The sequence below is a fragment of the Hetaerina americana genome, unplaced genomic scaffold (assembly GCF_022747635.1).
Source record: "Hetaerina americana unplaced genomic scaffold, ioHetAmer1.1.p SCAF_31, whole genome shotgun sequence".
In the NCBI taxonomy this organism is placed as follows: Eukaryota; Metazoa; Arthropoda; class Insecta; order Odonata; family Calopterygidae; genus Hetaerina; species Hetaerina americana.
Genome location: NW_027286886.1, coordinates 5,024,833 through 5,048,830, shown reverse-complemented (window position 1 = coordinate 5,048,830; position 23,998 = coordinate 5,024,833). Strand labels below are relative to the sequence as shown.

The following is a 23,998-nucleotide window of genomic DNA, read 5'->3' as shown; positions in this document are numbered from 1 at the left end:
TGATAGGTATGGGATAAGAATAAGTGTTAACACAACAAAGGCCTTTGCTACTTCTTAACAAGAGGTGCTTTTCATTGCCACTTGAATTTGTGATTTTTTGGAATAAAAACATTGAGACATTGTTGGTACTAATCTTGATCAATTTCAGATTTTATGGTCAACATAAGATGCCTGTGATAAAGAGAAAACTAGATGTCAAAATTTGTTTATTTATTATCCAAAAGAATACAAAGTTACTATAAGGTAGCCAATAAAACTAATAAATAAAAGAAAATCAGTTAAATTTACAAATGAATAGAGATCAACCATGTAATGTGAATGTAAAAAACATGTTTTCACCTAGCAGGAAAATGGAAATGGACTAACACTGGAATAATGAAATCAGTGATTATATCAATTTTCAAGGAATTGAATCTGCATATGTAAGCCAGCATCAATGCTCATCAATGAAGATAATTAAAAAAGACGTAACTTATACTGCTACCAATAAAATACATTCATGTAAACATTTTTTCATGGAGTATTTAAATACCAATCATATTACATGAAAAACTGTGGTTCCTATCCCCGAGCTCCAATTAAGAGCATATGGGAATGCAAAATAGGCAAGTTCATACCAAGAAAAATAAACATTTTTTAATGTAGTTGATAAACATACAGTTGCCCTTCTTGCTGACTAAATTCATAAAATTAAGGCAGCTCATGTTCTAAAAATAGATACTGCTGCATAATATATTTTTTGTGTTAAAATGCAAACTGAAGTAAACTTTTCTCTTTTCAATACAACCTACTCTTTACCTCTTTTTCACACCCTTTTTTCCCTTTTTTTATAAAAGTGGACTGAGTCCATTTACAACAATATAGATTGACTTATGGAACAATTTCTTTGAACAACAGAGTTCTGATGTTTACTTTTCTTGTCTCCCATAAACAGTGGATTTCATTAACAATTATGGAGTTCCAGCCATTTAAAGGTGGTAACTTTTATCAGGCTTTCGATCAGAGAAGTAGAAAGTAAAAGATGTCAGAGGTATAGTTTCAGCAAATTTAATATAGCCCTGGTGGTGGACTACTTCCATATAACAATGCCCATGATATAGGTCTCTTCCAGCAAGTGATTTCCTGAAAATATACAAAATAATTCTCATTTAAAGCAAATATGCATATCAACATATACTTAAATCAAAAACAGCAAGCATATAAAAAAGACAGTCCAATGCCATTACTTTGCTTTAATTACCTACAACTGAAATGGTTGAATTTCAGATGGAAATACATTTATTATAAGCAACTGGTGTGTGATGGCAGTAACTAGTGATGGCAGCAAAGGTTTACGAAACTGGCTGGTTTAGAGTAATCTAAATGAAATTTACAGCTGTAGTGGTGGGTGTTTTAAGTACAGGGGAAGCCTGACATAAGTATGGCATATGATGATAATATCAGCATTATGATTATTACTCCAACTAGTTTATTTACTTTTTATTGTTCTGTTGGTCACACATAAGATAAACAGAAAAAAAGAATTAGACATTAAACAAAAATACATCCTTAAGAGAAAGTTGAACCCAATAAAATTTAGAAAAATACACTGAAACACTACATTTACACACTTAAATGCAAAACAGCTGAGAATCACAAGTTCTCTCAAACTCAACCATACTCGAACACGATTTTATTACAGCAGCATCTCAAGTTAAGTTTTAATTTTACAGTGGGTTCATTGGCAATTTTTTAAAACAAGGGAAGCAGAGTGACAGGACCTTTCTTAGACACAGCAGAAGACTGCTGAAATAAATCTGTACTGTTTCTCCCACGAGTGAAGTGACAATGTACCGATGAGCTAGGAAAAACCTGGATTTCTTTTTCCAGGCAACATAAAGTAAAAAAATATATATGCATGGACGTGTACCCATTTTATGGTCTTCTCAACCTCAAAGTAGTTTGATGGCTAGAGAAATAATAAGGCAAGAATATTAACAATTGAAAGTTGTTTAACTAGTATAGTTATCAACTCAGCAGAATTGACTGTTTATGCAGTCGTCAATGTCTACATTTTTGGAAATAGGAATCGCATCGAACTTCATGAAAGGCAGGTGTTGCTGGGGCCCAAGTCTGTAACTTGTTTTCTTTGGATACATGGGGGGAGGGTGCCATAAGTGCCCTGCCTGACCTAGAGGTGGCAGTAGTTGTTTGAAAACTATCACTGGGTCTATCAAAACCCATCAGTTTTGCCCGAGTTGAGCAAATGCGGCACCCATCTTGCACACAGCTTTCTCACGTCCAAATTTTCAGTTAATATGTAATGTACCGCACTTTTTAAAATGCCTACTTGCTTTGCGAGCTCGTGCACTTTCAGTTGACGATCATCCAGTATCACTTTTGTGGATTTTCTTCACAGTTTCTGGATTCATCACCTCATTTGGTCAGCCAATGCGATGCTTGTCTTGACAGCTCATTTGGCCTCCTTTTAACTCTGCTACCCAATATTTTACTTTTGTAGACAAAGGGGCAGACTCACCCAGAGTAGAATCCAGTTCAGCTTTTATATTGGTCGAGCTGAGGCCTTTCAAATAAAAGATTGGCATCACATAACGATGACCAATTTTTCCATTTTCACAAATTCACTGAAAACGTTCCCACTTGATGGCTGCCAAACAAATACTAAACAATGTAGCGTCTTCAAACTTGAAATATATGCTTTATAGATTGTGTACTTTCTAATACAGTGATATTTTTTAAACAACTACTTCCATCTCTAGGTCAGGCCAAGTACTTCTGGGCCTTCCCATGTATAAGGCGTGACATGATAATTGAGGACAGGGGCCTTTCGTTGACTAATACATTTATTCATTATCTGTAGAATCCAGGGACATTTTCCAAGACAAAAAACTGCAGTTCCCTAATTCAATCATAAAATGTACATACACCGACCATATTGCCTTAAATCTCACAATCTCATGCATATGAAACACATATAAGAATATGTCAAATGACGATTCAATAAAATACATTCAAAGGCTTATTTAATGGAAGCACTCTATCTCTTTGATCAGTTCTTAACAAGGGGGTTTGTCAACAGAGCATTATTACCTCTCTCATGCATCTTTCAAACTACCATTTCAGGGCCAAAATCAGAATCCACTTAGGTTTTCAAAATCAAATTTTACAGTCTATTCAGGCCATCTCAACATGATTCGTACTGGTTAAACTTCAACTACATAAAATATCAAGTCTTTCTTGAAGATGAACCAATAACATAATCCCAGCTTCTCTAAGCCAGCGATCTTCCTGTCGGTTGAAAAAGTTATCTCACTCAGTTACAGACTTACGCTTGGAGAATTCTCGAGAAGAAAGCATTTTATCTACTCTCCTGGAGAGAAAAGTTACAGACTTTGGACCCAGGTCTGGACTGTTGTCTGCTGTTTTATGTCACCCCATACAGCTTAAGAGATATCATTTCATGAAAAGATATAATGATCTTTCTTAAATTCCTTAATCTCATTTCTGTACTCATTCAGAAGTGTCATACTTGCCATGAAGGGAGGCGTAAGAAAATTTATATTGAAGAAAGAGCTCTGTTCATTTAGCATTCATTCTGATCAGCTCAGAAGTTAACTTGAGGTTCTTGTTTCCATGATTAGAATTTTTTAAGGGGACAAGCATGATTAAAAAGTATTAAGAACTTGTTCAGGAAAGAGCTGAATTTAGTATCTACATCAAGAATGTTTATATGATTTCCCAAGGTTTCTTTAGCCAAAAGAAGAAATTATGTTGTCAGAATAATAAAAATGTTAGGTTAAATATCTAGGTTTCGAAAAATGAAAGCCAGTAAGTTTCATCTCGATATCAAGACAGAGTGGTCAGATAGGTGGCTACATATAGTGTCACATGATAACAATTTGTTTGGTAGGTTGGATACAACCAAATCTATAAGAGTAGAAGAGTGAGGAGTTACCATTGTGGAAACATTATTGATTATTACTGAACCAAAGGAATGAAATAAGGTACCTAATTCCATCAACTTAGTAGAAATACAAGGGTGGTTTGAAAGGCTCTTGGAATCACCACCAGATATTAGCATTAGAGCAATGAGTTTCCCATGCAGCAATAGGTAATCCTTTAAAGTAAACATATTAAGTCTGGGAAGAGATCGGTGGTGTGGATGCCTCTCTGTTTTTGTTCCCATGTAGTAATTTGTGAAGATGGAAAAAATTGAGATGCGAGTAGGGATTAAATACTTTGCAAAGAAAGGCATGAAATTAAGGGAAATTCACGCCAACTTTCAGAATGCTGTGGTGAACTCTGCTCCTTTATATTCAACTGTTGCCAAGTGGACAAATGAGTTGAAATTTGGTCAGGACAGCTTAGATGATGACCCACGTGATGGTCAAAAAGTGCCACTACCCCAGAAATTATAGCAAAAGTACATTGAATGGTCATGGAGAATCACCAACTGAAAGTCCAAGAAATTGCTATAGCTATAGGGATGTCATCTCAATGGGCATATCAAATTTTAGCAGTGGAATCAAGTATAAGAAATATCTACTTGTTGTGTGCCATGACTCTTGATGTAGGATCACAAATGCATTAGAATGGAAATTTTCGAATAATGTTTCACCATTTTAAGAGCAAACAAGAAGATTTTCTGCGCTGGTTTGCAACCACAGATGAAAATTGGGTCTACTAATACAGGGTTCGTCCGGAAAATAAGTGTACTGATTTTTTCCCGCCGCTCCAGGCGCGCCCAGGCAGAGAAGAGGTCGACGACGAACCACGGTCTGGACGCCCATCAACGACACTCACCGACGAAAATGTGCGAAAAGTTCGCGATGTACTGAACTCTGATCGTCGTCTTAGTGTTCGGATGATAGCAGAGCAGTGTAATGTGCCAAAAACAATAGTGCACGAGTCGACCGCGTCCGGCCAGCGATCAAAAACATCTGGCGGCTGCATCACGACAATGCGCCGTCTCACACCGCGCTTGTCGTGTCGGACTTTTTGGCCAAGCACGGCGTGGCAACGCTGCCGCACCCGCCCTACAGCCCGGACTTGGCACCACCGGACTTCTTTCTGTTCCCGAAGATAAAGATGAGTTTGAAAGGAACGCGATACGGGACTTTGGACGCCGTCAAAGAGGCCGTGACGACGTGTCTTCGAGAGGTCCCGATGATGCCTTCGCGGGAGCGTTCCAGGAATGGGAACGCCGCTGGAACAAGTGTATCGACTCACAAGGGTCCTATTTTGAGGAATATTAGCTTAAGATATGTAAAAGTGTAATAAATTTTTTTTCCTGAGCTCAGTACACTTATTTTCCGGACGAACCCTGTATTAGCTTTTTAACACATCTTTCAATGACCTGCTTTATGCATAAAAAATTGACTATTCTGCAAAAATTATGAAAGAAACTAGGTAGAGCATTGGTTAGAATGCTGTTAACTGTTTCAGTTGAGTGGGTATGGATACAGGCACGTACAGGGTTCGTCCGGAAAATAAGTGTACTGAGCTCAGGAAAAAAAATTTATTACACTTTTACATATCTTAAGCTAATATTCCTCAAAATAGGACCCTTGTGAGTCGATACACTTGTTCCAGCGGCGTTCCCATTCCTGGAACGCCCCCGCGAAGGCATCATCGGGAACCTCTCGAAGACTCGTCGTCGACCTCTTCTCTGCCCTCCACGAACATCTTGTGCCACCGAAAGATCATGTTTCTGGATATGGCTGACTCCCCGTAAGCCTGGTTAATCATACCGACAGTTTCGGTAGACGATTTCCCAAGCTTTACCGCAAATTTGATGGAATAACGCTGCTCCAAAAACTTCGGCATCGCGTTCCGTGACGTGGGTCGAAGCGTGGAGGTTCGCGTTAACAGAGCTCCTCACTACACCACGGCTCAGAGCCGACTGCCTTTTTCAGCGTCGCTTGCCAACATACCCCCCTCCAATCGCAGCCCGTCAGAGCGTTGCTGGGCGCGCCTGGAGCGGCGCGCCCAGCCCAGGAGTCAGTACACTTATTTTCCGGACGAACCCTGTATTTCAAACATGTTCATCTAGCTCGTAGTATTGTGTTAGCAGTACAAAACTATGCATTCAGTGGATCATTGATTTCTTTTTTAGTCATTATATAGCTCCACCAAGTCGAGCCTTATCCCATTTTCTCTGTTATGCATGTATCACAGTGCACCAACATGTATTACCAATCCCAGCATAATATGAAAAAATTGGGCAGGGAGCATGTCAAAAAACTTGGGTAAATTTGATCATTATTCCATTGAGCTAGTCTGTCTTATCCTTTGTCCCATTATTTTCCTATCAAGCAATAATTATTCTGACATAACTGTCAATATATGAAAAAGGAGAAGGGAGTTAATATGATTTCCTTATCATCTTAACTCATTGCTAAAATCAGCATTAGCATGAAGAAAAATATGCCTTCATCACAATTTGTGAGCTAGGAACCTTGTATTTATTTCATAAAACTTACTCTTCAGTACAGGCTTATTTCATTTTAGTCTGAGATAGCTGTAAATCATACTCACTCATCAGTCTTTAAAATTTGCAAAATTTTCTGAAACTGCTTTTTATTTTAACAGCAATTTGATTCAAAGCAAGAGCAAATACAGGGCGCAGACGGAACAAATTCAAGTTGAAATTCCCACAGTTTTATACCACATGTAGAGATCACCATTTGCACTCAAATAAGCTTGACGCATGTACTGAATAGTCATAACTCTCCAAATGGTTGCAATGCTGAGGAAAAATGCCAAGAATAACTAAAGAGCCATGATTATTGAAAGCGTACATGCTGGTTGCTCAAGGACAGAAATTATTCGGCTTTTTGGGTACCCAAGATTGATGGTATATGATGTAATCGCAAGTATAATGGGTCAGAAAAGCCTAGACAGTTTTGCAACACCAGCGAGAAAAACTTGCTGGAAAGAGCATGTTGTCAGGATGCCCGATGTCATCCAATGGATTCTGGGGCTAATTTTTGAGGCTACAAAGCAATAGATCCAAAACTGGTCATAGGCTGCCGGTGTGAGTGAAGAGACTGTGCATCGAATCATCCAGGAGGACCTCCGCTACAAATATCACACCATTAAAATAAGACAAGATGCTTTCTGAAGCCACTAGGGCAAAGTGAGTCGAACATTTCAACCTGCTTTTGGCTTCCTTAAAAAAATACTAATGGATGAATCAGTTTTTTTAGACAAAATTTTGCTGTAGATCCTAAAACTAACTGTACGAATAACTGCTGACTCGCCTAACACCCTGAAGATGTCCCCATTGTTTCCAGAACAATATCTGGCTAATGTTGACATGCTAGGATTTGTATCCAGTGAGGGTGATGTCATGCCACCGCATTTCTTTAATGAAGTGGAAAATATCAACAAAAGTTTATTTACATTTTCTGACAAATGCAATGAAGCCGTAGATGGGAACTGTCATCTGGAAGGCCATACGTTTTCCCGCAGAAGAGTGTGCCAGTCCATATGAGTCATTTGGTGCAAATTTAGTTGTAGGACGTCAATATAATTTGGTCTATAGAATTCTGGCCTCTTAATAGCCCAGATTTAAACCCATTAGACTAATGTGAGTGGAGCATGGTCGAAAGTGTGAACAACGAGTCCAGATATCCTGACCTTGCATCATTGAAAGCCATTATTGAAATGACATTCGTCAATATGAATCGTGGCACATTGAAACGGAATGTTTCAGACCTGTGAATGCTTCAGACCAAGAATGGAGGCTGTCATTAAAGCAAATGAAGGATAAATTAAATAAAATTGTTGTTTATGATCATAGAAACAATTTAGCACAAGTAATTTGTAAACATTTTCAATTTTTTAACAAAAAATGTTTGGAAAAAAATGCTAGTCGTATAGATCCCTGAATGAATGCCCAGTTAGAATTGGTAATCTGTGTACCTGGGGGTGGATTACAGAAGAGTGTACAGCATATTAGATCCAAATTGAAAGAAGTATAAAGATATACTCTTTTCATTTTAGAAAAATTCCAAACATGCAATTTTAATAAATTTTATGTCGAAGCATTAATTTTATTGTTAAAGCTCAAAAATCCTATATTTTTACAATATGTGATTCATTAAAATGATTCTTCATCTTAGTTGCAGACCAAGTTCTGAAATTAGCCATAACTTTCAGCTGGTGGAGAGCAATCCACCAAATTCAATAATTTACAAACTTATTTATATACCCCTAATAACACATCTGAGAACTTTTTTTTTCTGAAGTAAGAAACATATTTTGGCTTTCAATTTCATGAATTCTAAATGTGAATTTTTCAAGTTACCACTGCAAATTATATGTACATGCAAATCTTTCATTTTCACATAATTAATAACATTATTTGTCCACATTTTTTTTTAAAAGACTGAAATCAAATTACATTAAAAATAATTTCATAAAAAAATTAGCAATGACTGTTAATCCAAGTTTCAGTTATCCTTTTCTCTTGAATTTCTCTGTAATCCACTTATCATTAAATACAATCATTCTAATTTTTTATGCATATAGCATAGGGCATTAGTTTTATTTTTTAATTTAGCGGTGTGTGATATATTTTAGAGCATAGCTTCATACATGTGGGAACTCCACACAACACTGCAATACTCTTAAGGACTCTGACATGGGCTTGTAACAAGATATTCTGAGTCAATGACTTTGAAACCATGACATTTGTTGATTTACTTTGATGAAAACAAAACTTCTTTCATGATTATTTCCCCTTAGATATTACATAAGTAACTTATTCCCAGAAGTAGTCTATTTGCCAAATTATTTGTTTCCATTGTTCAAATTTATCACCAATATGCAATTTTATTTCCCTTTTGATACATTCAGTCAACAAACGAGAGAGATGCTTATTTACACGGTACAAAAATTAAATTGCACGTAAAAATAAATATATACAATAATGAAACAAAAACTAAGAGTGTCTTAAAGACCACTTAAAAAACACAAGAAGTGTTAAAAGATAGAAATAACATTAGACATTAAAAATTTAGAGAAAAATAGTGATTGGTTCTTTTCTCTCCTCTGTTTATTTCATCAAAATTTTGTTTTTCCACTCGGAAATTTTGGCCAGGCAAAAGATAACAAAAAATAATAAATGGATATAAACTGCAATATTACATATCAAATGTCCAATATTCCCTCAAGGAAGTTTCTTAACACTACAGATGGACATGAATTGGTGAATAATGGAATAGGCAAAAGAAATATTTCATCAACCCCAATTTGTGCATTTAAATCGCCTTTTTCAGCGATTATAATACTTAAATAGCAATACCGTTCATGAGTTTAGATTATACAGTCATTACAGCTAAAGCATTGACTTTATTCCAACATTACCATTCATAAAGATATCAATCCTTTATTTGCCATTCATCAGAAATTCAGAGAAAGAGCAAAAAAATCATCATACAGTGGCACCTCATAATACAAGCATAACCCGTTCCAAGACTTTCTCGTAAAATGAAACACCTGTTTAGTGAATCATTTTTTCCATATAAATTAATGTAAAATATGATAATGCACTGCATTCCAAAAAAATAAATCTTGTGTAAGGTTTATTCAAAGAAAACTCTAGAGACGTTATCTATGATTGTGGCTCATGTTCACCTTTTCTTCTATCATGGAATAAAATCAACGAAAATACAAATTCTATTCATAGAAAACAAAAATAATTAGTCTAATATTTATGATACATTCATAATTCATTTTTAAAGGAAACCTGTCGACAGACACTTGTTTCTACAGACTTCTTATTTTTATTGAAAATAGATAATAAAATTATATTTCTAGAATAAAAACTGATTCAAATAATTTTATTATTTATGATTCATACCCAATTCCCTTTGGCTAGAAAACTGCGAAGAAACATTTGTTTCTGCTGACTCTTCAAAATGTAGCGAAAAGGCACCACAGCACTATCATCATATAAATTCGTAGCGTGCATAACAACTGTCATATTAGGATGAGCTTTTTAATGTATGATGAAACAATTACCGATGATTTCAGCATTTCTCGTATTGCCCTAATTTATTTTTGCTTGGCTGTTACCTCCTCCTCAGACAAACTCTCCTCCACAACTTCTTCCAGTGAAGCACAATGCAACTTCAGAAGCTCTTTGGTAGTCAGCATCTGGCTGTGCTCATCCACAAGCTCATTGATATCATTGCCATCAACCTCCGGCCCCAGGAACTTGGCCAAAGAAAAAATCTCGTTGACTCATCATCATCTTTTAAAGACGGAGCCTTGCAATTGCAGCCATTGGTCTCTCTCCATTGCCATACTTTGCGGTTCATTGCAGGTTGTTACTCTCACAGTTATCATCTATAAATTTCTTTCTTGGCCTTCCTCTTCATTTTTTTTCTATTTATTTTCCCTCCATTACATTTTCTAGGAAGTTGTTATTTCTGAGAACATGTGCAACAAATTTAATTTTCCTCATCTCTTTCATTAAATTCCTTTCCTCTTTAATTTCTCTCAATACTTATATGTTGCTTTTCTTGTCCGTCCATCTTGTTCTTGATATTCTTCTCTAAATCCACATTTCCACTGAGTCTTTTCCCTCATTCCCAATGTCCAAGTTTTGCATCCATACAATAATGTACCTTCTAAGAAACGTTTGTGCAAAACATTTTCTACTTCAAATTTCATGTGTTTGTTTCCTAAAAGATTATTTTTATTTTCATATGCCTTCTTCACCAAGGCTATCCTTCTTTTCCATCCAGAGGTGCAACTGTTGTCTCTTGGAATTCCACTCCCACTGTAGCAGAACTCTTCTACTTGGCTTGCCAATGATTCCCCTATCATTAAATTTACAGGGAGTTCTGTCCTATTTTTAGACACTGTCTAGCTTTGGTTTCCTTCACATTAATTTTCAGTTTCCATTTATTCAAAGCGGTGGATAGGGTTTTGAGCATTCTATCCTTATCTTTGGCTGATTCTGCTAGGGTCACAATATCATCTGCAAACCTAATACAGTATATCTTTCTTCCATTTGTTTTTCCTTAATTGTCTCCATAGCTTCTTCAATATATAAATTAAACAGTTATGGCGAAAGTGGACCACCTTGTCTGACTCCTTTTCTAATCTTTGCTTCTTTCTCACATCCCTTTACTTCTATAAAAGTGCTTTGGTTCTGGTAGAGTTGAAATATGAGCTTCCTGTCTTTTTAGTCTATTCCTTCTCTCCTCATAGTTTCAAACATAAGTTGCCAATCTAATGTAAGGAAAACTTTCCTATTCATTTCTAGCCTTCTCTCTAGGATCAAGTGCAATGCCAGTATAGCGTCTCTTGCTCGCTCACCTTCCCGGAGGCCAAATTGATCTTATCCAACATTTTCCTATACTTTCTTTTTGATCATATTCCCTATTGTATAAAATAGAACCTTGGAAGCATGTGACAGAATAGCAATTGTTCTGTAGTTCATACATTCCCTGCTTTTGGTATCATAATAGTTTTGCTTTTGACCAAGTCTTCAGGTATCTCCCCATTTTCATAACATTCATGCACTATATTCAAGAGGCTTTCTTTCCTGTATTCATCTACATCCTTCTTTGCTCTTAGCTTATTTCTCTTCTCAATTAGTTTTCAAAATTCCTCTGTCATCCAAGGTTTCCAAGCTTCACATTTCTTCTTACCCATGACTTATCTGTCACTTCTACTATTCCATTTCATTCCACTTGATTCTTTCTTCCCATTTCTCAGCTATTTTACTTGACTTCTCCTCAAACTTCCTCCATATTTCTTCCTTATCCAGCTTTTCTAGTGACCATTTGTTCTAAACTCCTCTTCTGATTTTTCTGAGCTTTAGGTTGCACTTTGCCACAGCTACTTTATGATCACTGTCAACATCCGGACCTGGGTTTTATTTGGTTGCTGGATTTTATTTGATTCCTGAACCGTTGTTTAACAATGATGTAATCAATCTGATATCTTTAAATTTTTCCTGGTGCTTCCCAAGTGCACCTCCTTCCCCAAAGCACTTCAAACAATGTATGTGTGATGACCATATTATTGTGTTGATCGCAGAATTCAACCAGCTGTTCTCCCCTATCATTGCTGTTTCCTAGACCAAATTTCCCAGTGGTTTTCATGTCATTATGAGATCGCACAGCAGCATTAAAATCTCCCATTATGATTCTATTATCTTCGTCATTTTTTTGCCCATTTGGAATCTAGAAATATTGCTATCCCATTCTTTCCCCTCTATACATTACGAGCGAATTAAAAGGAAAACGTTAGTGGAAAATTTGAAAGAGAATCCAAAAGTATTTTGGCTATACATAAGAGAAGTTCTGGGAAATAAGTCAACTGTTAATTCACAAAAAATGATAAAGGCAACAGAGTAACCAGCAGTTTGGAAAAGGCTAACTTGTTAAATTTCTTCTTTCAACACGCCTTCACCAATACCTCACCGAATGCCTACGATAGCTTACTAAATGATGCCAACCAACCGTTGCCCGAAATTGAAATCTCATAGAATGGAATAGAACGCTGGCTGAGAAATATTAAGCCTAATAAATCCTCCGGGCCTGATGAAATACCAGTTCATATATTTAAGTATCTAGCTTCGGCAATTGCACTGTATCTAGAAATAATACATACACTGGTAGATCACAAGGTTCCCAGAGATTGGGAAACGGCTAACGTACCACCAATATTTAAAAACAGACATAAGCAAGAACCAACCAATTACAGGCCTATTTCCCTCATATACATTTATTGCAAGGTTATCGAACATAAAGTTGTTAGTTCAGTTGTGAGACACGGTGATAATCAGGAATTATTATTGAAAAATCCGCATGACTTCCAAAAAGATAGATACTGCGAGACACAACTTGTGCTTTTTGTTCATGAAATTCTTACTTTGGGGAGAGCAATGTTCCATTGGATGTAATTTTTCTAGGTTTTAGTAAAGCCTTAGACCAACTACCTCATAGTGAACTACTCGCAAAGCTAGAAGCATATGGCATAGATAAAAATATCTGGGGTTGGATTAAAGACTTTTTATGGTCGGATACAAAGAGTAGTGATAGATGGAGTTAGCTCAAATGCAGTAAAAGATACTACAGGTGTTCCCCATGGATGTGTTTCGGACCTCTTTTAATCCTACTATATGTTAACAACATTGACTCTGTAGTCAGAAGTAAGATACCATTATTTACCGAGGATGCAGTGGTTTACTGTGATATCCATGATCCTGAGGACACAGTAGCTTTATCAGCTGACCTTAATGGTAAACAATGCTGGTGCGACACTTGGCAATTAGAATTTAAATTAAAAAAGTGCATATTTATAAATTTTTGGAAAAAGAGGAATTCCCTCCAGAATGCCTACTGCATTGGGAACACTGAAATGGAATAAGTAGACTCAATTATATACCTAGGTGTTATCCTCACTCAAGATCTCCCTGGGATGAAAAACATACACGGAATGTGTGGACAAGCTAACAAAATATTAGGATTTATTAGAGGAGTAACTGGTAAATGTGATGAAATCGTCAAAGAGAAATGTTATCTGTCCCTGGTTAGGCTTCATTTAGAATATGCTGCAAGTATTTGTGTTCCTCACAAAGTTACATTAATTGCTGAATCAGATTGCATGCAGCATAGGGAAGCTAGATTTTAAAATACTGTTATGATAAACTTAGCAGTGTATCCAAAATATTAGAGCAGCTAGGTGGGGAATCGCTCACGGAGCGTAGGTTAAATTACAGATGAATGCTCTTGCATAAATTGGAAGGGAGTCTCTTTACCAGTGATATTGAAAATGTATTATTGCCCCATAGTATTATGGTAGGAGAGATCAGGTCAATATATCTAGAGATTAAGCGTAGAACAGATAGATTTAAGATGCCATGTTTTCCACGAATGATAGGGGATTGTAATAACATTGTTCGACCTCGATTGGGTCATGTTCGGATAAAAATTAATTCGATTTGTATTCACCCCCAGGCACACACCCTAGCAGTAGCTTGCAGGGTACACAGATAAATATATTACTTTGAAAGCATCACTACTGAATTTGCCATTTCCTTCACAACACATATCTCTAGTATATCTATTGCATTGTCTTGCAATACTTTCTTAATTTCTTCTGATTTACCAGACTTCAGTGATGTCCTCACATTTTAGGATCTTATTATCATACCTTCCTAACTCTTTTTGTTAGAGGGATTTTGCTGGATGACAACCTCAAGAGGCCCTATTCTTTCTTCCGATGGACCTTGGGTTCTGACACCTGTAATCAGTAATATTCCTTTGTATTCAATCCATAATCCATTGTCCATGGCTGCATAAACATGAGATATCCACGAGGATCCTTAATGGAGTTGTTTCTCCTTGCCTTCTCCATCCTATACCGTTGGCCATCTTTGCGGCTCCTCTGCCTTTAAGGACTATTTCTAGTCCCTGGGACAACAGGGTGCCCCAATACCATCAAAGGATGAAGGAGGAGCTTCATACTGACCTTCATTTGGTCTCCAGTGCCACGTTAGCCACCCTTAGGTGCCCATTCCTCATCAAGAGGTGGTGTGATGGGCTATTTCCCTTCATTGAGGAATGAGACCTGAATGGCATTACTCACCCCTCCAGTACTATAGGGGACTCATTGACTACGGTCTCTATCTGCTGCCTCAAATTTCTCAAAGCCAATTTTGTCAATGCTCTCCAGCCAAAGCTTCTTCTAAGCAGAGGTTTGAGTTCTTTTGGTAATCCCTTCTCATGCCTTTTCTTTCATCTTTAGGTAGTTAAGGATGTGGAAATGCTCTTTCTAAAACTCTCTCTTAGAGGGGGAATGGCCCCTTAAGTTACCTCATAACAATGCTCGAAAAGTACTTTAGCGTAGAGCTCCTTAAAGTTAGGAATAACTTGCTGGTCCATAGGCTGGAGTAATGGAGGGGTGCTGGGAGGATTAATTGGCTCTTGACGAATTTAAACTCCTCAAGTAGGCCAGGAGAATGTGCAGGAGCATTGCCTATCACAAGCCAGACATGGATTGGCAGATTCATCTAAGGTAAATACTTTTCACACAAGGACCAAACACTCATTTATCCAGTTATTAAAATGTTCAGGTGTCACCCAAGCCTTGTTGTTGGACCTCCACATCACATATAGCCTGTTCTTCTGAACTTAATACTTCTTGAAGGGTTGTAGAGTTTCTGAATGGTACACAAGCATGAGTTTAATTTTCAAATCTCCACTTGCATTGGCACAAAATAACAGCATGAGATAGTCTTTCATTAGCTAGTGGCTGGGCAAAGCATTTTCTTCTGCTGTTGTATCGGTTTACTTAGGAATCTTTTTCCAGAAGAGACCTGCTGGTCACAATTAAAAACCTCTTGCAGCAGTTCCCCTCAGAATATACAAGCTTCTTGAAGTCATTAATGAGGTTCTCTGCTGCCTTTGATTCAGAGCTCGCGGCTTCACCACGACTCACAATGCTGTGAATGCTGGTTTTTCGCTTAAACTTCTTAAACCACCCCAGGCTTCCCTTAAATACTTCTTTTTCAACCATTGACGACTCTGGTGTTTCCTTAACGATGTCAACGAAATAAACTTTTGTCATCTCACAAATCATGTTCTCGTTAATATCATTGCCTCGTAATTGATTTTAATTTATCCATATGAGAAGCAACTTTTCAAAATTGTTGAGAATATATAACCATTGCTTAGATATTCTTGTCACTCCCTTTGAAGCATCTATCACCTTGATTGTTTCCTTGTTCTTGAGGTTAGTACAAATTGTTGGTGTCGATCGATTGTGTGGGTGTGATAGATTAGCTATGCTCACACCTCATTCTCGATTTTCAAAGATTTTACTTTTCATTTCTATGGTTGTTTTTATTCTCTTGACTTGTCTTCATGCTGCTTTTTCTTTGGGGACATTTTTAAAACTACTTATAAAATATTATTAAACTTAGTAAAAAAAGTCACAAATAACACACACGAACACAAGTTTGGATAAATGTGGGAGCACCACACACTAAGATACTAGCGGAACTTGAGCTAAACACAAGCGTGAACAGCTGGTGCAATCATTCCAGGAATCTCCCTCTCCTTGTCATGCAAAATGTCACTGACTATGAAAGTTATTCTTGGGCATAATAATTTTGCTCGTTTTGCAAATTACTTGCTATCCCAGGTGCTCATTAAGCTAGTTTCCACTGTATCTGAATACTATAAGTAGCATAAGATAATTCATCAGATGCCTGGAAATGAGAAACTAGATTATTTAAATACTTAATGTAATCTACCCTCATCGTTAATACTTCAAGAAATACCTTAAGACTAGTGACATAAGAATGAAAATAGAGTACAAATTTCATGAGATAAATTAATTCAAAATTACCATAATTCTTGTTGCTATAGTTATTAGGGCATGCAAACTACAGAAAAGGTCATTTCTGCCATTAGCGATAGGTGGGTACATTGCTAAAAAGAGGATTTTCTTGGAATGGAAGAAAGGTGGAGAGAAACCCAACCTCTACATTAGCTTGCTCTTGACAATAGGTGAAAAGGAACCACATAACATCCCATACAATAGATGAGATATTCCACATGAAGTGCCCACTACATTGTAACACATGGCTCCACAAGCTCAGATCAGCAGGCCCTTTGGGTCGAAAGACAGTATACTATCCCCTGAACCAACTTGATTCCATTTTACACCATATTAAAGAAATATTGAAGAATATTCAGGGTACATTTCATGATCAGTGAAATCGATATGAAATTTTTCCTCCTCAGATGATCAATTTTGTTTTCAAATATGCTAATACTCATATATTTGAACATTAATACTCACCAGGCTTAGGTAGGAGTTAACAGCGTTCACAAGGGCTAATGCTTCGGTCTCATTGTCACCCTCATAGGCAAACATCATTATTCCTAATAACGGAAGGCCTTTTTTGATCCTGATTAAAAAATATTATGAATTAATGACAAATGACATTTTGACACACATTAATAATCACAAACTACAAATATTAATTTATTTAAGCATTTGTCCAAAAACAGCACATTGTCAGCCTTTACATTGGGCTATTAACAATAATAATAACAACACAATTACCAACAACCAAGCCCCAAGTGGAGTAAAACCCACTTTAGCGGGAATTGAACCCATGACCTTTGGGTAGGCAGACTGCCGCCACCAAGGCCGGCAAATCAATTGCAATATCAAATTAGGCAAGCATTGGGTCCAGCCAAAAACAGATTTTTCCAGACCAATTGCATTATGATGACAGGGATATCATAGAATTCCCCTAGCATATCATAGAATTTTTATTGAGTAGGGTGCTCACAAAGTCAATTTTGTAAAACTTAATACATGTAAATTAGCACATACCAGGATAAATGCTCAGAACAAAATTAGGCGTTTAGTTAAATGTGTGAAAGGATAATTGAATGTACAGTAGTCGGAAGTCAAAACTGCCACTGGCACAAGAAGTCACTGATATGATTAGGGCAGTATATTGACCACCAAGTCCAGGTTCCCTATGCTGTGAAAAAACCAAAATTGCCTCGAGAATTTGACTCATTATGGATGATGGTAAGAGCAAGAATTTTCATGCATCTCACGACACCCTGAAATCTCTGAACTGTTCCCTCAGCTCTAATCTCCTGACAAATAGGAGACTTATGAATTTAATGATGGCTGAATTCCAACAAATTGACTACCCCACGAAGTCAGTGACCTATATTAGTTCTGAAAGACACCCAAGAAAACGAGAAAACCAAAGTAGTTTGGTGGAAAAGGGAGGCCAAGTCCCTCAACCAAGCAAGCCCTCCTTTCGGAGCAAGATACGTATTCATTTATCCATTGACTTTGGCTTGGGTATAAGATGTACTTCAAGTCAATTACCTCAAAAGTGCTTATATTTACAGAACTAAAGAAGAATAATTCAGTAAAATATAAGGTTTGTAAAGTGACAGAACAGCTTTCAAGTATTTGAATACAGTCAAAAGTGATTTTTATATAATAGATGATGAGTTTCAAAATGGTCTTGGTAATTATTCACTACCGTCTACCAAAGATTTATTGGCCCACACACAAACAACTCTTGGAAAATGCCATTTTTAACAGGGAATATGATTTAGAAGTGGGATCATTTCAAAATAATGACTTATACAAATGACAGGCAAATAAATATTTTAATGCCAAACCCAAGTCGTATCAACAAGATATTTCCTGGATGCATTTCAATGTTAGGGCCTCTGCTAGGAAATATGAAGACATCTATGGAATCAACAGTGCTAAAATGCAGGCAAAAAATGATCTATAGAACAAGCCCAGTCTCAAAGCTGATTTTCACTATTTCAGGACCCGAACTAAATAGAGTTCAAACATGCATGAGTGTCCTTACCCAATTTCATATAAATGCTGGCCATAGCCTCCACTTGGTGCATTAAGTTTTCCATTGGTATCATCACCAATTAATGATGCATCCAGGGAACATGTACTCGGACTTCTGTATGCAAACCACCCCAGATTTCTGAAATTAGAACACAGGAAATAATCACTTTGAGGAAATATAGATTTCAGTAAAAACCATCAAAACTATGAGAATTGGACTACATTGGAAATTGAATGTACTAAGCTCATATATAATCAAGTTCTAAAGTTCTTGAAATTGAACCAGCTGAGTTTAAGTTTAATTTTTATAGCTTGTTCATGTTTTAGCCATTAGTTGAGGATTTTTTCTAGTTTCAGAATTGGAAAACGCTATTTGCAGAAAAACTGCAATGAATATTTTACAATTGTTTCTATTTTTTGTAAACTTGAACATTAAACAAAATATATATAGTAAAATGTCTGGCAAACAAATATTAGCGCCAGAAATATGCACTGAGCTATAACCATTTGAATATGCTATAACACTGATTGAAAATGTGCTCAGGATATAAAATGTAAAGAAAATGGTTTCTGCTATGTGGGAGGATACTATCCAAATACCACTTTGTGATATGAATAGATGAAGAACATTTTAATATCTCAGAAAGTTTAATCCATACATGCAAAAGAAATCATCATGAAGCCTTTTCAGAACAGTGCACAGTTATCTTAATACACCACTACTAAAAAACTAGAGAAACAATATTCAACCCTAAGGTCGGTTTGGTAGGTGATGATAGAATTTACCCAAAACTAAGCCCAACAGCAAAATCTTAAATGTCAGGGTAGGGGGGCCAGTTCCTTTCCCTGTACCAACTATAGTTTTCCAGAAAGATCTGGTACCCAAAAGAATTACACAGCTTGGGTGGGCTGAGGGTGCCCAAAAATCAAGCCCAGGAATCAAACCTGGGTCCTTCAGTCAGTAGTCCCAATGCTCTACCCCTGGACTACCACATTCCTCTACTGTCCTGATGTGGCACTGTCGAACCTCTTTTTGTTCTCAAGAATAAAAAGGAGCTTGAAAGGCAACCATTTTGGAACCCTGGATTATCTCAAAGAGGCCATGAACGAGGTTCCTCCTAATGCCTTCCAGGAAGCATACTACAACTGGCACAGGAACTAGCATAGTATGTCAAAGCACAAGAGTGCCATTTTGAAGAATTTCAGCAATTAGTACTTTGATCTGCAATATATATACCATATTTATTCTAATTATTTTTGGGACAGAACCTGCATATATTTATTGGGCACCATTCTTGCTTCAATTGATATCCTACCATATTAAATTTAGAAAGGGCTTCGAATTGACTATTGGTTTGCTCCTTACTCTTTTTTCAAACTAACACTGCAATAATTTTGTTTATTAAGGTAAAATTAATGAATCTCTTCCCCCTCTTTTGTAATCACTGCTTTCTTTTATCTTGAATGATGACTGAAAGCGATATGGAACTCAAAGAATGCTTATGTAATCACGATCTTTAGCAAAGACTCTCTGAGAGAAATGCAGAGAGGGCTATGCATACTAACCCAAAGCACTATGCATTATTCAACCACATGCTACACCTACTATTTCTGGGTATCTCCGCAGAATCTTTCCTGAACAAATGGGCCTCTTGACCAATAGAAAGTAGAAGAAATCTTCTTTGTCCTAAAAACTGAAATGTAAGATGTCTGTTAATAGTGGGTCCCCTAGAATGAATCAGTTGACTACTCTTCACTGCCTTGCACAGAGATTTTTGGGTCTTACAGTGGCGTGGCAATATGAATTAGACACACAAACATTATCTCTTGCTCATTTTTCACAGCAGTGAATCTTAAGTAAATTCAGTAGGTTGATGCTAAATATAGGCAAATTATTTTCCTGACATTGGAAGTGAATTAGAATATACAATGGCTGTCAAGAAAATAATATACATTTTGGCCAAGCCTGATTATGGGTAGGGCTAGAGCCACCACCATCTTGGTGTCTAAATGTCCCTACACTCAGTACGCATCCTACGGTGGTAGTGTGCAGACTGTGGTTCTTCTGCTTTACTCACAGCAAACTGTTAAAATTTGCGCTGAATAGAAAATCCTGCGAGTTGTCAGCAAAGGCTGTTCAGAAAGTAAATTACATTTTGAAATAAAATATGAACCTAGGGACTAGACAAAGTTTTATTATAAACATTAGAGGGGAACATTCTTAAACTATTTTTCTACCTAGTTGCCATTCAAATTGGGGCATCTATAATGACATGCAAGCTTTTCAATTCCATCTCTGAAGAAATCTTCCACTTAACATTTTTACCACTTGTTTACACCAGCATGCAATTCTGCATCATTGTCAAAGCACAGTGTTGCAATCCATGTCTAGCGAGAGATCCGTAATTGTAAAATGGTGATTTTCTTGAATATTTGATTTGATTTATAATTGTAATTTTGTTTTGCAGATCCACATTTGGCTTACATGTGACCAGGAATATCAGGGTTTTGGACAATGGTTGTATCATTCATACATATGCCACCTGAAATCGTTCTATGAGGTATTACAGATATTAATTCAATGAACAATATTTGTCAAACTATAGTACTCTCTCGAAGAAAACGTCTTTTTGAGATTTGCTAAAATTATATACCACGGCTTTGGTTACTTACACTTCCAGCACTTTGAATTCTGGGGTTTCAATATAGCACCAATGATACACTCCATGTAACCTTACTCCAGTGACCAATATAGGTGCCTAACTTCGTGCCCTCTAGCTGCCTAATGAGTTCGGACATTGAAATAACAGTGTGTGGATGCACTTTAACCCATGTTGTCCAGAGTAACTTTGAATATAAAAATCCCAAGCATTGAAAACTGAATGAAGATACTTACAAAAGCTCATCACTTAATTGTGACTTCAAATTTGAAGGCAGTGCAAAGCGTATCTGACAGCCATTTATGTCTTTGTCTTGACGAATCTCAGCTGCCACAGACATTAAGATGATAACTCTTTTTGGTTGCAAGAAGAGCATCCATTCACACAATATATGACTAAATTCCTTTTCTGAACCCTAAAAAAGAAAAACTGATGAAGTTTGCAAAAAATGCATGAATTGATAAAAACAAATTTTATCAATTCAGAACTATAAAACAATGAAAATGAACAAGACATTTGTGGACCTCTTTACATTATTTGATATTAGTTAAGAGTACTTACACAATTACAAGAAAAGTCTGAAAAACCTCGGCTCTTAAAAATATTTTTGTAATACTTGCATATTTTCCTGCATTTAATGTCCCTCAAAAGCATATGGCAAAAATTGAACGGCAGAATCATATTTCCCAAAACATGTATTCGACAAACGATCCCAGGATCTATTTCTAATTTGCAAAATTTCTGAAGGACACATTGAAGTTTCAGAGATGTATTTAATGGGGGTGAAGCAATACAGGGGTTTATTGTAAAATATCTTCTATACTACAGACTTTCCCTCTTTTTACATAGGAGAATTCACCCTAAGCATCGACAGTTACAGTTTTTCAATGAAATGCACCATTTTAGTCTTCATGATTAATTGGTGTTACATATCAAAAGTGTGAAAGTATATGAAGTGCATATGACAAATGAAGAAGTACAAGTTGTTACAAAAATTGGCAATGCTATGAAGGGGTTCTAAGGTTGCCATTGATAGGCTTTTCTTTTAGATGCAAAGATTGTTCATACATGAGCTATAGAAGAAGACTTCAGAAGAGCTAGTTTTGCAGTCAAAATTGAATTGCAACTCTCCATACTCAACCATAACAAAATGGTTATTTTTTTCTCTTGTCAAGAAATAATATATTGAACAATGAAAGATTGTTTGTGTGTTCCCTTTATCCATTCAATTTTTAACATTTTTACATTAAAAACTGAATATAAAATATTAATACTTGGAGTATTAAGATATAGGAATATTTTCATTAAGTCAATCCTTGCCTTATCACTATATTACTGGCCATGGCTAAAACTATTAATTTCCATGAGCTTTTGTCTAACATGAAACAATGTCCCTTTTTGAGAGATAATGATAATACCAGAAGCTAACTGAAGGAAATTTCATGTCTACATTTGATGATAAATCTATGTATATATATGTGTGTATATAATATATATATATATCCATATATATATTTATGTATATATATATGTATATATATTATTATTATTAGGTAATCTACTGGTTAAGGTAGGTTTCTGGACACAGCTAGTAAATATTTTGTGATTCCTAACAAAAAAACAAAATCCAGTATCCTACTCTACATCAGGTCCCTCTTCATCCGAGTACTTTCTTCCTCCCGTCCAACATCCCTATCCTGTTCCTTCCCTTTCCTTGTTTGCCTAACATTTTCCGGTGGGGAGTCCGGATGGGCATTGTTAGGAAGAGGTGTAAGGCAGGGTTGCCCATTGTCACCGTTGCTGTTCAACCTGTATGCTGAGGAAATGTTTAAGAGGCATGGGAAGAACTGGAGGTAGGAATGAAAGTGGGCGGGGAATTCGTAAAATCATTTAGGTTTGCTGATGACCAAGCTTTAGTTTGTCTGCCAGCCAAGGGGTTGCAAGCATTGCTGAGTGAATTGGAAATTCAGTGCGACAGGTATGGGATGAGAATCAATATAAACAAAACAAAGATTATGCGATTTTCTAGAAAGAAAAAGGCTAAGCTAAACATTAAAATAGGAGGGCAAAAACTAGAGCAGGTAGAACAGTTTATGTATCTAGGAAGTATTTTGGACCAACACGGTCAAAGTAGTAGGGACGTAAGGAGAAGAATTGCACTAGGCAAAGAGGCTTTCACAAGGAGGAGGGAGTTGATGACAGGGACAGGGACTTTGAGTAAGGATATTAAGAAAAGACAAGTAAAAACTATGATAGGGAGCGTAGCTACTTATGGCACGGAAACGTGATCATTGAAGCAGGAGGATAGAGGTGGATTTGAGGCTTTTGAAATGTGGGTGTGGAGAAGAATGGAGAAGGTGAAATGGACCAAGAAGAAAACAAATGAGGAAGTACTTGGATTGGTGGGTGAAGAGATGGGTTTGTTGGGAGAAATCCTATGGAGGCAGGTAAAGTGGATGAAGGGGGTATTGACTTGCAGTGGGATGTTGAAGACTGTGATAGAGGGGAGAATGTTGGGCAAACGAGGAAAGGGAAGGAACAGGATAGGGATGTTGGACGGGATGAAGGGAGGAAGAAAGTACTCAAAGATGAAGAGGGACCTGATGTAGTGTAGGATCCTGGATGAGCTGCTTTGCTAGGAGTCACAAAATATTTATTTAGGAGCTGTGTCCATCCAAAAACCTACCTTAACCGGTAGATTACCTAATAATAAATATATATATATACATATATATACATATATACATATACATATATATACACACACATATACTACCTTGATCAAAAAGTTCCCGGAATTTATTCAGAAAATTAAAAATACAAGTTTATTCATCTAAATCTATATTGTCCCCTTCAAAGTAATCCCCATCGACTGCAACACACTTATGCCAGCGCTTGATCCAATCCTCGAAACATTTTTTATATTCGGTTTTCGGTATGTCCATCAGTGC

General features: G+C 36.7%; 1 protein-coding gene across 1 annotated transcript in view; it reads right to left on the bottom strand.

The window, feature by feature from the left end:
• Positions 1–200: 200 nt before the first annotated feature.
• LOC139691262 (proteasome assembly chaperone 2) overlaps positions 201–23,998 on the bottom strand; it is a 42,954-nt gene continuing 19,156 nt past the window's right edge. Inside the window, exons 4-7 of the mRNA XM_071589016.1 lie at positions 21,284–21,462; positions 18,398–18,526; positions 16,837–16,945; positions 201–1,122 (exon numbers count right to left, since the gene is read on the bottom strand). Coding sequence (XP_071445117.1) covers positions 1,048–1,122; positions 16,837–16,945; positions 18,398–18,526; positions 21,284–21,462 — 492 coding nt within the window. The 3' untranslated portion in view covers positions 201–1,047. The remainder of the gene's footprint in view (positions 1,123–16,836; positions 16,946–18,397; positions 18,527–21,283; positions 21,463–23,998) is intronic.